The following is a 15,126-nucleotide window of genomic DNA, read 5'->3' as shown; positions in this document are numbered from 1 at the left end:
ACAAGTTACCAGGATGGTCAGCAGGGATATCTGGGTCTACTTAATGAAGTAGCAATGATTAACAATGTATAATGTGGGTGGAAAAAAGAAGAAAAAAAGGTAATAATAGGAAAAAAATCCATTTGCTACGAGATGTGCCAAAGGAACTAGATCTCTTGGAGACCATCAACCAAAGTTTTTATGGAAGTACCAGTGATTTCTTCAACAATTTTATTATATTATACCACAAAAATTTCTTACATTTTACAGGATAAGATCAATTTTAAAACAAGATTCAAAAAAGAACATTAAATTAAATTATCATGAATTACTTTTAAGCCACACAGACACATAACAAAATTATTAAGTTGAACAAATGCCAGGGGGAATGGATACAGGCAGAGTTATAAGCAAAAACTTAAAAAACAACTTACTGTATTCATTATTTTACTTATGAGATAAATCCATCAATCAAACTTATATTAACCACCTATTAATTGACAAGCAATATTATGGATGGTATGGACACAAAGACCAATTAGTCCAAGAGCTTGCCATAAAGGAGCTTATAGTTTCTTGGGGAGAGAGCAAAGAAGACAAAAAATGAAAAACACATGCTGTGTTTTAGGAGAGACGTACACATGTGATCAAGATGGTCTTAATGTTTCCCATAAATTGACTAAACTTTACTGGTTTCTTTCAGATTATAGGTCTCTGACTTCCCTTTTCTTATAGCATTTACTTTATAAAAGTTGAAAGTACAAATACCTTCTCTGCTTCTTTGTAATATAGATAAATCTTCTCCCAGCTTCTGGCCAGTTTCACAACCCAGGAACATCTTTCTCAAGTGCCTGGGTGTGATTCTTTTGAAATGAAATCATAGAGAGAAAAACAGGGTCCCTAACTTCCCGTTTTTATGGGAGGATAAGTGTTCAACTTCAATAGGTACCAATTAGCAAACACAGGTGGCTCAATCACATAGACCAACTTCCCTCCAAGGTCTTCCAGTACTTTTTTACTAGCTCATGCTAGTACTTAAAAATTCTCCTGTCTTATGGGACGCCTGGGTGACTCAGCGGATGAGTGTCTATCTTTGGTTCTGGGCATGATCCCAGGGTTCCGGGATCGAGTCCTGCATTGGGCTCCCTGTGAGTAGCCTGCTTCTCCCTCTGCCTATGTCTCTGCCTCTTTATCTGTCTCTTATGAATAAATAAATAAAATCTTTTTTTAAAAAAAATTCTCCTGCCTTAGTTTCAATGTAGTTTAATCTCTCTCCGTTATTGCAATAATCTTGAATAAAGTCTTCCTTGATGTTCTTAATAAGTGTGCAGTGCAATTTCTCTCTGACACATCAAACCATGGCAACACCTAGGACTCAACCTGCGAGGGAATAGGTAAAATTTTTTTTCAAAGAACAGGACACCTGAGGTGTGATGTAAATTTCAAGAATTCAATACGCTGGGTGAAGAAGGTATGGGCAGCATTCTAGGCAGAATGAGGGGCATGCATACAAGCAGGTTATGGGGCTCTGGAGCATGACATCAATTTCATTTGAAAGTTTCTTAATAAGGGTACACACAGACACACAAATGCATACACTAAATTTAAAGAAATCTGAATTAGTTCTATAAAAATGAATAAAAATAATACTACTAAATTAGATTTTTTATTAGAGAGAGGGAAGGAGTGGCAGGAGAGAGATAATTGGGGCTCAATTTCATGACTCTAAGATCACGACCCAAAATCAAGAGTCAGATGCTCAACCAACTGAGCCACCCAGGCACCCCTACAGTAAATTTTTAAAAGCACATTTATAAAATTACTCTTCTACCAAAGCCACCTACTTGTCTATTCCCACTTTGTTTTTATTGTAGTTAAGTACAAATCAGCTTCTGTTGAGAAATTGTTAAATGTTAATATACTCATTAACCTATTCCTTTGAATCAAGAGTTACAGATGAACATTGGCTGAAGGACAGATTTGAATGACAGTGACAGAAGAAACCTACTGCTCAAGGTGATTAGTCCATCTGAAAGTTACACACATTCATGGCAGTGTATTCATAAGGAAGAGGTAACAAAAGCTCAATTTTTCTCCTGGTCCTTTCAGGGCAGCCCCCATGAGAACAGCTGTTCTCTTATTAATGCTGTTAAACGTTAGCAATAAACCTCTCTGGAATTAAACTGAATAAGGTGACGTAGAAGAAAGTTTGTACCAAATAAATGTGCGTAGATTAGAGTCTGCAGGTGGTCTAAAACATGCCTGTATGGGGAGCCAAATTGTTTAGCTCTGAAACCTTTTGAAATGAGAACAAAGAGCCTTTCATTGCTCAAATTCTAAATGCAGCTTAGTACTTCATTAGAAACCTCTTAGTTCGCTGTAGGAATCTTTCGGATTTAATTATGAGGTTGGGAAAAAGCCTTCTTTCCCTAGGATACCATATTGAAACATTTAATTTTGTGTTTCCTGGGAGATCTCCAAGTTTTGCAAATTGGTGAAATTATCAGTGCATATTTAATCTAAATTTTTTCTCCTGAAATCTAAGTTTCAGGCAAAATCAAGTTAACCATCTCAGTCAATATGATTATGAAATTAAAATTACTAGGATTCTACAGCAGTGGAGTTTGGAGAGCTGGGTTTGGAGAGCAACACATCATAATCTGGAAGTCAGGATGGCGAATGAACCCTACAGAACGGAAAAGTAATTGAATATCTGGTTGTGGCGTTTGCTACTAAATCCAACGTTGACAAGTTGAGCCTGTTAAATCTCCTGGCCCGTGTTCTTCAATTCTTGATGCCTGTATTATATGTGTGTTTTTTTCACTGTGTTTGAGTTCAAATAGCAATCAGTGAGGGCCCATGGGAACAAAGCTCTTCCAAGAGGCTAAGCCGACAACACTTTCTAATGTCACTCAGTGAAAAAACAAAAACAAAACAAAACAAAAAACTGTCCTGTCCTTAGACAGCAAACTACTAACTCTTTGAAATGAAATGAAATGAAATAAAGAAAACCAATGAATGTTTATTAAATGAACAAGTGAAAAAACAAGCCATGAATCCCAGTCTTGGTTCCAGCCTCTGAATCTCAAGATTAGCCCCAAACTGCTAATGGAAACCTTTTTATAAGCACCAGAGAAACAAAATATAATTACTTCAATAATAGAATATTGAAGGGAAATAATTTTTTGCCTTTCCCCTCATTCTGTACCAAAGTTAATACATAGGATAGAACTTAGGCAAAAATTTGACCTAAAACTAAATTTGCAAAACCCTCATTAGTTTATACTTAATAAAGTTCTCCCTATCTCTGTTTTGTAAGCTTACAATAGAGTACTTATATGAGGGCAAAAGTGGTCAATACCCATGTTAAACTATATTTACTGGATGGCCGAGACGAACTGAGTCATGAATTTTCCTGACTGTGCTAAATAAAAAATAGGAACAAATAATCAGAATGTGTTTCTTTGGTAATATTTTGGGTATTATCAAAAAATATTACAACTGTACTTTCTTTATGAAGGTAGATGTAAACTGCATACCATGTGTTCATGAATACAAAAACAGGATTTATGCAATGTCACTACAAGGGTTATGGATTTTACCATTTTCACTGTTTGACCCTCCTCCCTGTGACTGGAGATATAACAGAGAATATTTCAAAACATGAAGAAAATAATCTTGTTTTATAGTCAGGTAAATTAAAGTGGATTAGGTTGGCTACATGATGTGCTCCAAATCAATGACCATATGGAAACAGTTTTCATTGTCACTAATACCACCACTCTGTCTGGTTCAGAGCCACAGTCCTTTCTCACTTGGGTAATTTCAACAGCTTCTTAATTTATTACCCTTGCTCCCACCCCAAACTCAATACAGGAGATGAAGCAATCCATTTAAAATGTAAGCTGACTCAGCTAACTCTTCTGCCCAAAATCTGATGGCTTCTCGCAAGCCAAACTCCACACACTGCAGAGCCCCACCTCCAAACCCTGTATCATTGGGCTCCCCACCACCTCTCTCCTGCTGCTTCTTCATCCCCTTTTCTCTAACTCAGCCACATTAGCCCCCCCAATGCTTCTTGAATACCCAGCCAACGCCCACCTCAGGACCTTTACATGGTTTGTTTTTCTCTCTCTTTTTCCACCTGTACTTGCATGGATCACTCCCCCATTTTCAGTCTGTTCTTTTTTAAATCTCTTTTTTATTTAAATCATTTATGGCTACCTGATCTAAAATCTTAACTTTTCTCTGCAATATTTCCTATCGTTCTTCCTTTTTTTTTTTTTTTGACTTTAGCATTTATCAGTACCTCACATTTATCAGTAAGTTAGAGACTTACTGATTTGCCTTGCTTAGTGTCCACTGACTCCCCTGGAAAAAAAGCCTAAAAGGGCAGGATATATTTATATTTTGTCTGATTTGTTCATGGCTCTATCTTCAGTACCTGGAAGGATGCCTGGCACAAAGTAGGTGCCTAATAAATGTCTGTTACTTAGATGAATAATAACTACCTCTTACTCCTTCACAAGGCCTCCCTCAAACTAAGCCAACAAAAGTCTATGGTTGCTATATGGTATCTCCAATTCCTTTCATCTCTAAATCATTAAGAAACTCTGAAGAATGGGCTTCAATTATTTAATTTTTTTTTACTTCATAATTGAGGCTGTATCTTTGTTGAACATGGTATTATAATGGATTCCACAGTCTATAATTTCTTTTATTATGATATTAGGGAAGGTCAGTTATTCACAATCAGATGCAGATTATATGTGGACACAAACTATGTAATTTAGGAGAAGCAAAAAATTCATCTGAACTTATGTTTAAAAAATCCTAGGAAAAACACACTAGAAAGAGATTTTATAAAACTTACTTGGAGATTCATTATTTTCACAGGTTTCCTCTTCATTTGGTGCTTCCTCTTCCTCTTCTTCTTCTGGGTCATCAGTATCTCCTGACTCATCACTATCTTCCACCCATTTCCCTGGCATTAGCCCTGCTGAATCATAGGAATTGCACAGAGGACCCACAATGTGAGAGATGAAGGATTCCTGAAGATTGGCCAACTGAGGGGCAGAACGGTCCATGAAGGGGCTTATTGGTAACCCAAGGCTGGCCTCTTCATCACCCTAGAAATAGGAATTTAGCATGAACAGTCAACCAGAAAAATAAAGGACATGAAAAGTTGAAAATACTAGTAAAGTCAACATTCACTTGGCACATAAAATTTGCAATTATGTAAGAACCCAGACATTCATGTGTGAACTCCTTTTACTTGACTGCTAAAAGATTCTAACTAAATTACTAAGATCCCAGTAAAAATGCTTTGTTGTCTTTTATCACTTTTGTGATCTTGAGGTTTTGGCTTTTGATTAAGGGGCAATAGAAGAAATGGTCTAATGTGTTGGGAGATGGTATTTCTTATCATATGTCACTCCTTGTTCTATTAGAGTATAAATGCACTTCAAAATGCAATGCTGGGAATAATTATGAAACAAATATATAATCTGTCAGTCATGTTTTCTTTCTTTTGCCTTGGCTGTAAGTAAAGCTTAGAATAATTTATTGCTCAATTAAATGTGCTACCTTATCCTAGCTTTTGGTTGAATTATATGTTCTGTGATTATATGGTTTCTGATACTCCTATTTGTCAATATGTTTAATAATACTACTGTGCAAGTGTTTTTATTTTGAGCTACATCAAATCTCTCCAAAAAAAAAAAAAAGACTGTATGTAAACCAGCAGTCACCTAGCAAAATTAATAAAGGAAATATACTGAAATACCAACAATGGTTATGCCCATGTAGTAGAATAATTATTATAAATGGGTTATCTTTTTCCTTTATTTTTTTTGTATTTTTGTATTTTGCTTTGTAATTTATTTTTTTAAAGATTTTTATTTAGTTGAGACAGAGACAATAAGCAAGGTAAGGGGAAGAGGGAGAAGTGGCCTCATCCTTGAGCAGGAAGCCCCATGCAAGGCTGGATCCCAGGACCCTGGGATCATGACCTGAGCCAAGAACAGATGTTTAACCAAATGAGCCACCCAGGCACGCCTATTTTTTTTGTATTTCAATATTTCAGGATTGATTATGAATTAATCTCATTTCTAGAAAAGGCAATACAGTATTTTCTAGAAAGTACAAACACTTTGTTCTATGTATGAGCCCTGTCTATAAAACTCACAAAAGAGCTTTCTAATCCTTCTTCAAATATGTCCAGTGACAAGCAATTTATTACTTTAAAAAGCGCCTCATCTTATTTCTGGATGCCTTTATAATACAAGTTTCTTGCTCATATTGTCTTGAAATCTATCTCCCTATAACTTCTATATTGTGGTTATATTCATAACATTTTTAGAGAAGCAGAAAGAAATCTAATGTTTCTTATAAATTAGATCCTGTGTTAAGTGATAATTTATTTTCTCTAATCTCTGCAACAATGTATGATACACTTAGTCGTAATTTTGTGTATCAGTCTTTAAAGTGACTGAAGAGAGTTATTATATCACCTCCATTTCCCTGCAGGGTAATTACCTTCACTTTTAAATTTTTTTTATTTAAATTCAATTTAATTAACATACACTGTATTATTAGATTCAGGAGTAGAAGTTAGTGATTCATCAGTTGTATATAACACCCAGTGTTCATTATATCAAGTGCCCTCCTTAATGCCCATTACCCAGTTATCCCATCCCCCCATCTATCTCCCTTCCAGTGACCCTCATCATGTCCTTTTATGCCACTGATCCCTGTCCTTTATCTATGCTCCACTACCTCTGGATTCCTCTTAAGAGAGTAGTTCACAGTACTCAGTTTCATGTATAATCTGATCAGTGTAGGGAATTATGGGGAAGATGAATGCATGCTTATGTTTTGTTTTGTTTTGTTTTTCTTTTTTAAAAACAGGTTTTTTTTAAAATATATTTTTTTAAAATTTTTATTTATTTATGATAGTCACACACAGAGAGAGAGAAAGAGAGAGAGAGAGAGGCAGAGACATAGGCAGAGGGAGAAGCAGGCTCCATGCACCGGGAGCCCGACATGGGATTCGATCCGGGGTCTCCAGGATCACGCCCTGGGCCAAAGGCAGGCGCTAAACCGCTGCACCACCCAGGGATCCCCATGCTTATGTTTTGTGATAGAGTTTTCAGTGATTTGACATAATGATGTCAAGTAAAATGCCTATTTTTAAAGTTTTTTCATATGCTGCTATTATTGACTATTAAGAGTAAATAATCTGATGTAAGTCATCCATATACATTTAAATGAGCATCTATTATAATAAATTTATTTAAAAAATATGTCAATGGTCTTCCTAATGTCTACATCATTTCATTATTTCAACACCTTCTCCTGCCCCCACCTCCACCCCCTGCAATACTTGCAAATAACTTTTTCTTTGAATTTTGAGTTTTCTGATGTTAGTGTGAATATAAAGGACCAATCACACTTCCACAGCTTTTGCGAATTTATGAGCAGCCTAAGTATGGATTAAGATAAATAGTTACCGGATGTGTGGGTGGCTCAGCAGTTGAGCACCTGTCTTTGGCCCAGGGCATGATCCTGGAGTCCCGGGATTGAGTCCCACATTGGGCTACCTGCATGTAGCCTGCTTGTCTCTCTGCTTATGTCTCTGCCTCTCTCTGTGTGTGCCTCTCATGAATAAATAAATAAAATGTTTAAAAAAATTTTTTAAAATAGTTACCTGTTCATAAAACTCATTGACAATACCCTCTGTCCACTGAAGATGGAGCTCTTTACATTTAGCTGGCCCATTTATATCAGCCAACTTTATACACATTTGGCAAACCAGTAGACGATCGTTTTCATTGGTCCAGTCTATTCCAACATCATCATTCACCTGTTTGAGGGGCAAAGGTAAAATATGTTTTGCCTCAATGAAAGGAAAATTTGTATAAAAGAATAAACAACATATTTATTATCTTCTTAACATGTAGAAATCAGAATACCAAGAAATTAGAAACTTCTTAGCTATTTAAAATGTTATTGGCTTGCATAATAGTAAAATAGCTCATCAGAAAAATAAAATTAAAAATGATAGGTAAAATTATTAATTATAGAACTGAAAATAAATGCTATTTAAAATTGATAATTACCAATTATCCATGAATAAATATAGCTACAAATGATAAGAAATTTTCTTAAGTTAACATTTAGGTATTTATGTTACCTAACATTTAGGTTAGATATATGAAATTTTGTTTCCCGGTTTTGACCTATCCGGCAGTAGCCAGATAATTTATGTTAGTATATACCATAGTGAGCTAATTAAATGAAACAAAAAACATAATGACAGTGAGAATTTTATTTCTCTGCACCACAAACTATAAAATATATGTAGACAGAACCTCAACTTCTTAGATTTCTAGATTGGGACCAATGCCCACATATCTGCTTCTGGTTAAACATTTCATTGCATTTCATTTTCACATTTGACATATAAGAGGTGAAAGCAGTAAGTTTTGTTCCACACTCTGGTTCCATGACATCTTTCAATATGGTCATAAAATGAAGACTGGTACAAATCTAGTTACCTTGGCATTAAATTTGGCTACAAAATCAAAGTGTTTCTTCAGGTCAGTGGCCAAAATTGCTTCAATGACAAGGAAACGAAAATGCTTAAATTCCACATGGTCAAGGTTAACTAAGAAGTTGTACTCTGGCCGGGACATGAAAAGATTCCATGCAGCAGCTGCGTGATGATTCTCCAAAACTGAACGATCATTATAGAGCACCGCCTGGGCAAAAAAAGAAAAAACTTGAAGGGCTCAACTTTTAAATTAAAAAAAAAAATCATAAAAATACATAACAGGTAAAGCTTTCAGGATCCTCTTTTTTCATGGAACATACAAATGTAATCTTGTGACTGTTGGTTAAGAAAAATTCCATACTATAATTACACTGACTGTTGATTACTTTTCTTGGTTAAAATTTCCTTTTTTTGTAAGATGAAGTCCATTTCCCTGAAAGTTTATTTCAAACTCCTGCAAATGAGGGGTTTAGAGCTAGCTTTTATCAAATTTCTTTGCACAGGAATTTAACTATTAAAAAATGAAAATGCATGAAAATCCCTAGGAGGTAACTCAGTTACTTTCTGCATCTAGAGTAAGACTGATTCTTAAGCACATATAACTAATAAATATGAATGGACTCCCTGAGGAGCTTATCATTTATTTTTATTTTATTATTTTTTAAAATTTTATTTATTTATTAATGCGAGACATACACAGAGAGAGAGAGAGAGGCAGAGACACAGGCAGAGAGAGAAGCAGACTCCATGCAGGGAGCCTGATGTGGGACTGGATCCCAGGACTCCAGGATCATGCCCTGGGCCGAAGGTAGGCGCTAAACCACTGAGACACCCAGGGATACCTGGAGCTTATAATTTAAAACATTCTCACCCTACAAGCAGCCAGAGAAGATTTCACCCTTCAACTAGTAATCAAAGGTATATAATAAATATATACTTGCTTGGAATTCCCGAATAATGCTGAGGGATACCGCAAAACAAGAGGAAGTTACCTAAACATCGCTTGAAGACTAGTGTGGTAGATAGACAATACAGGGAAAAAAGAAAGAAGGATAAAAAAGAAAGACAAGGCACATGAAAACTTAAACTGAACTAAGTAAAAATGCACACAATGTGTAGGAAAATATGAATGATAAATAGTGCTGACAAAATGATTTGCCCATTTTTAGGGAAAATAATTCCGCTATATGAGGCTATGCAGAAATAAGTTAAAGTAGGTGGTCAGGGAAGAAAAAAAATCAGGATATTTTTATTGCATATAGATTAGAAGAAAATTCTAGTCTCTACAACAGGTGGAAATGGATGAGAAATGGGTAAAAGACAAAAAAATAAGAAAAAAACGTATGAGATTTGACTTCTAGATCACTTAGAAAGAAAAACAGGATCTCAGAATACTTAGCAACACAGAACCAACTAATTAAATCAAGGAGAAACTTACTGAATTTCATTGTATAGATGGAGGTCTGATATACTCAGTGATTAATTTTTGACCTAAATTGAAGTATATAAGGAAATGGACTTCTTAAAAGTTATTGTTTTTGGAATACTATATTTAGGTAAAAAAAAAATTCCCTCAAATGAGTGAAATAAATTGATGCTTAAATCCTACTAACCAATAGAAATGTCATAAGAATCACAGTTGTTATGATGAATATACTTCAAAGGAATGGGATTTATATACAAAGACGACTTGCAAAATTAAAAGTTCAAGAAAGATCTGGTTCTTTAATAGTTTCAAAAGGCACTTTTGTATAGGTTGGATTTTCTTTGTTGAGAAGGTTCATTAATATGGATTCAACTAGTTTTTCTTCTTAAGAAGAAAACTGAGAAGGGATTCCCATGGGTAATAAAGTTGCATAGCTGCCATTAATATCCTGGAACAAACACGGTATCTTTTCAAAATTAGCTTGGTCTCTAAGAATTCTGCCCTAGGGCTAAATATAGTTTGGCTCATATTCATTTGGTCCCCACTGTAAGTCAAACTTAGAAAATTAATTTTCTTTGGAAAAATCTCTAAATAGAATTCTTTCTTCTAATCAAAATTGAAAGATTTACCTGAGGAGCACTAGTTGCAACCAGGAAAGCATTAGTCCTTCCTGGGTGATCATAATCATGCATGGCTGCAGCCACATACAGTGCCATTAACTCTAAAGCAGGGATATTTCCAGATAGACATCCGTATTTATCATCAGGTACATTATACATTTTTGAGAATACATATCCCATATGTCCATGTGTAAATCCACTGTCAGAGTCTGAGAAGAGAAAATTAAATAGAAAAATTTAAAAGTATTAAACTGATACTATTTGTTTTGACCTCCTTTTTTAAAGAAATGCTTCTCCTCCCAACCTTTCCCACCAGTTAACAAGGGAGCACAGATGTACTTAATACGTACCTGAATCACTTGTTGATCCATGATCATTAATCACAGTTGAGTGGCCCGGAATAGGTTGTGTAGTAAGATACCAAACAGCATGTAAAACATCAGTGGCATGAATTCTGTTATGATCTGTAACCAATGCAAAGGAAAAGTCATTAATTTGTGAACTTTGGGGTCCAAGGACTAAGAGTGCCATCTACTGGATAAAGAGTTTAGTCTTAATATTTTAATACCCCAGTGAAAGGCAGCCAAACTTTCTAGGATAAATGCTCTTTGATTACTCTTCCATGACTCCATAATATTCATAGTTACCAGGGGTGGGGGGTGGGAAGCACACATAATGTTCATTATGCATGCAGATGTCTGAAGGGAAAAAAAATCTGTCCAGAATCTACCAGAAACCTAACATCCATAGAAAGCTCACTATGGGGCAGCCCTGATGGCGCAGCGGTTTAGCGCCGCCTGCAGCCAAAGGCGTGATCCTGGAGACCCTGGATGGAGTCCCACATCAGGCTCTCTGTGTGGAGCCTGCTTCTCCCTCTGCCTGTGTCTCTGCCCCTCTCTCTCTCTGCATCTCCATGAATAAATAAATAAAATCTTAAAAAAAAAAAAAGCTCACTATGTGCAATCACTGTGATGTTTATCCTTATACTTATTTCCATGCCCCTGTATAAGATTATGCAGAGGACCAGAATAAAGAAAGACCCATGACATACTTCAACTAGGTCAGACCAATGGTCTATACCACTCAATATTTCATATCTGGTAATAGCATGCAAATATATTCTGTGAATGAAACATAGTACTATTCTTTTATATCCAACTTAAAACACTGGTAAAAAATAATAATTATATACATATATGTTAAATTCATAAAGCAGAATTGAAAGCCACAATCAATGATGTTCTCTTATCTAAAAATTCTAATATGGCAATACAGCTCTAGGAAGTATCTGAAGAGAAAAATAAAAACTTCCTTGCACATTAATGTAGGAGTTGGATCACTCAGAAGAGCAAAATCTATGGGAAAACCAAATCTTCTAGTTACAACATCATTATCATGGGAAGAGGGTCTATTTTATACATGAAGTTCAGCTTCTATTGAACTATGACTAACGGCCTGGTGCGTTCTTGGCTCACCTTTTCCTGGTGCAATTCTTTCAAGCTTTTTTGTTTACTGGACCTTCACAATATTTCATTGATTGCTATACTTAAGCATGCTAACTTTACATACTCTATTTCCAATAACCAACTACATAATACAATCTCTTCCAATATAGTAGATTACATCTCTGAATAATACTGAACAGAGAAAGAGAAAAGAGAAAACAGTGATAATGATAATGGGAATTGGAGAGAACATCTGGTCTCTCTGGTCAGGGAAGAAAGAAAAAAATCTAAGATTTTTTTAAAAAAAGATTTTATTTGTTTATTTGAGAAAGAGAGAGAAAGACACGAGTGGGGGCAGGGACAGGCAGAGGGAGCAGACTCCCCACTGAGAGTAGAGCCGGATCAGGGCTCCTTCCCAGGATCCTTGAATCAAGACCCGAACTGAAGGCAGACGCTTAACCAACTGAGCCACCCAGGTGCCCCAGAAAAAAACCAACATTTTTGGTGTTAGTGGCACACAGAAGGAAGGCAGGTGGATGCTGCTTATTTCCCTACACAAATATATGCTTAAAAATTCCTCTTCTCATAGCCACAGTAGGCACCTGAGAGGGAGAAGGAATGGTATCAGAGCTATCTTTATTATTATCATCCCTCTTCCTTCATCTCTGCATTTTGGACAAACCCCCAACTCTTTTGATAGTTTTTCACCCATCTGGCAAGGCTCTCTGCCCTTCTGCCCCTCTGTCAACACACACACACACACACACACACACATAACATGCCTCATCTCATTCCCACAGTCTACCCATCTCCCTTTTCTGTCTTAATACACTTGTTTTCTCAACCTTCTTTTCCCTCAAGAACAGAGTTGAAGTGAGCTAGCAAGGAAGGAGGGCTGGAGTTAAATGTAAAATTTTTCGCCCTATAGATTTAGATTTTCAATTTAAATTCTGTCTATACTCCTTTGGAAAAGTATTAGAGAGAAGTGACACTTTAAACACTTTTTGCCTTTGGAATATAGTAAATACTAAAATAGTTTTGCCTTTCTAGCTTGTCCCATGCCACCTCGGTGTCTAGTTTAAAAACTGGTGGGCACATGACATATAGCTTAATTGAACTGAACTAAACACGGAACAAAATTATTCTCATCACTGCCATTCTCTTCATTTCTCCAACTTCAATAACAAGAATGAATGATTTTAGGAAGAATATATTTTAGAGATGAAAGTCTCTGAAAATAGAAGAAGCATTCTCAAAACTAACTTTGAATTAATGAATGAACAGGACCTGATGATTTATCTTCTTTACTTGCCAATATGCCCAATTGAAAGGGACTGTGAACGACAATGAACATTATTTATTTCTCTAGGCAACTGGGTATCAATTATACCTTAATTTATCCTAATCTTTATTGAACAAATATATAGTCGGCATCATATCTTTATCAGTGAATTGCCTATATTTATACCTCATCCCACTGCTATTCCATGAAATATCTACCTACCTACAAATGTGTCTATTTTTAAATCTAGATTCTTCAAATTTTAGTAAGGGTTCTGGGTAAAAATTTAAAAGCTGTTATATTTTCCTCTTCTCTTAAAAATTGTTAAAAGTGTGCTTAAAAGTATAATAAAGTTTAGTTTCTAGTATTTTAGGTCATTGTCATATTAAAGTTAATCCCATTTTGGGCTTTTTCATTTAGGTATGGGTTTATTTAGACACAGCTATTAGAAATATAGTTCTCTAGGAGTAGATATTAAAGTAAGGATACATACAACAAATTTTTGTATAAGATAACTATAATTGATGATAAACAAAGCTTTTAATAAATATCTAAATTAATCTGAAGTTATAACACTACCACATGCAAAAATCACTAAAAAGGGATCACCAGTCAAGCTAAAACTTTTCTGTGAGAAGATATAAATGAATTCCCTATACAAGAAAGTGTCTAGGGTTCCTAAGAGAGCAAGCAGGTTTATTGTAACAAATTATTTTCACATGGAATGAAGAACCCACTATTTCAGAAAAAAAAATCTATTCGGTTGTAAAATAAGAAAATATAAAAATGAAGAATAAAATTTAGAAACTGGAAACTTCTTTTTACACTTAAGTACTGATCAACTTTCCCTATGATTTTATGACATACTGCCTAGAGAAAAGTTAGTAGTTATTATATCAATTGGTACTTAATGGACTTGGCTATAGCTGATCATGTCACTGAAATACATTTGGAAATATAACAATTTGTAAATTTAGTCTGATGACTAGCTGTTGAAAAATCAGTAACACTTATGTGAATCACTGGCATCCAACCAGGGTGTGCCCTGGGAAAATGGTATTAAGAAAGCAAGGCTTGTTTGAGATTCTTTCAAACTACCCCTTTTTCACTTCTCTGTCAATTTCCTTGGCCCTACTGGCCAGACTTTTCTTTTTTCTTTTTTTTTAAAGATTTTTTTTATTTATTCATGAGAGACAGAGAGAGAGAGAGAGAGAGAGAGAGAGAGGCAGAGACACAGGCAGAGGGAGAAGCAGGCTCCATGCAGGAAGCCTGATGCGGGACTTGATCCTGAGTCTCCACGATCACACCCTGGGCTGAAGGTGGCGCTAAACCACGGAGCCACCTGGGCTGCCCCAGACTTTTCCAAGAGACCCAGTACTCTTAAGCTCCTTTCTCCTCTACACCCACTGTCTTGTCTTGTCTGCATTTTGGTCCCATATTCTCCAACAAATCTCATTTGTAGATCCAATTCTTCGTTCTTTTCTCCTATCACACACTATCAGCTGTGTATTTTCATTCTCATGTAGCATGTGAATGCCACTTTGAAAAACAATGTTAATAATGGATCACTGTACAACTCCTTTCTGGAAATATCTGTACTTTGCTATCTCCCTCATGGGAGATACACCTCCCCTAAGGTGTATAAAAGCAAATTTATAACTTAAAACATGATTTGAACGACACGTATTTAAGGCATGCTTCAATCAATGTATGACATCTGGCTACTTCTCTTGCTATGCATTTATTTTTTAAAAATACCCCATGATTTCTGCACATTTTCCACAACTTCCCTTCCCTGCATTCCCTGATTTTTGCACATT

The 15,126-nt window shown here is 35.7% G+C and overlaps 1 protein-coding gene across 5 annotated transcripts in view; it reads right to left on the bottom strand.

Moving 5' to 3' along the window:
• The window catches only part of PDE3A (phosphodiesterase 3A), a 326,710-nt gene that overhangs the window by 17,833 nt on the left and 293,751 nt on the right, over window positions 1-15,126 (bottom strand). For all 5 annotated transcript variants that reach the window (XR_008663571.1, XM_055318766.1, XM_055318764.1 and 2 more), the window contains exons 11-15: window positions 10,930-11,043; window positions 10,589-10,788; window positions 8,538-8,741; window positions 7,688-7,843; window positions 4,853-5,108 (exon numbers count right to left, since the gene is read on the bottom strand). Coding sequence is in view for 4 of the 5 variants with exons in the window: in XM_055318766.1 (XP_055174741.1) it covers window positions 4,853-5,108; window positions 7,688-7,843; window positions 8,538-8,741; window positions 10,589-10,788; window positions 10,930-11,043 (930 nt within the window). In the remaining variant the exon portion in view is untranslated. The remainder of the gene's footprint in view (window positions 1-4,852; window positions 5,109-7,687; window positions 7,844-8,537; window positions 8,742-10,588; window positions 10,789-10,929; window positions 11,044-15,126) is intronic.

The sequence above is a fragment of the Nyctereutes procyonoides genome, unplaced genomic scaffold, assembly GCF_905146905.1.
Source record: "Nyctereutes procyonoides isolate TBG_1078 unplaced genomic scaffold, NYPRO_anot_genome, whole genome shotgun sequence".
Classification (NCBI taxonomy): Eukaryota; Metazoa; Chordata; class Mammalia; order Carnivora; family Canidae; genus Nyctereutes; species Nyctereutes procyonoides.
The sequence above is the reverse complement of the archived record's forward strand: the minus strand, read 5'-3'. Positions and strand labels throughout refer to the sequence as shown.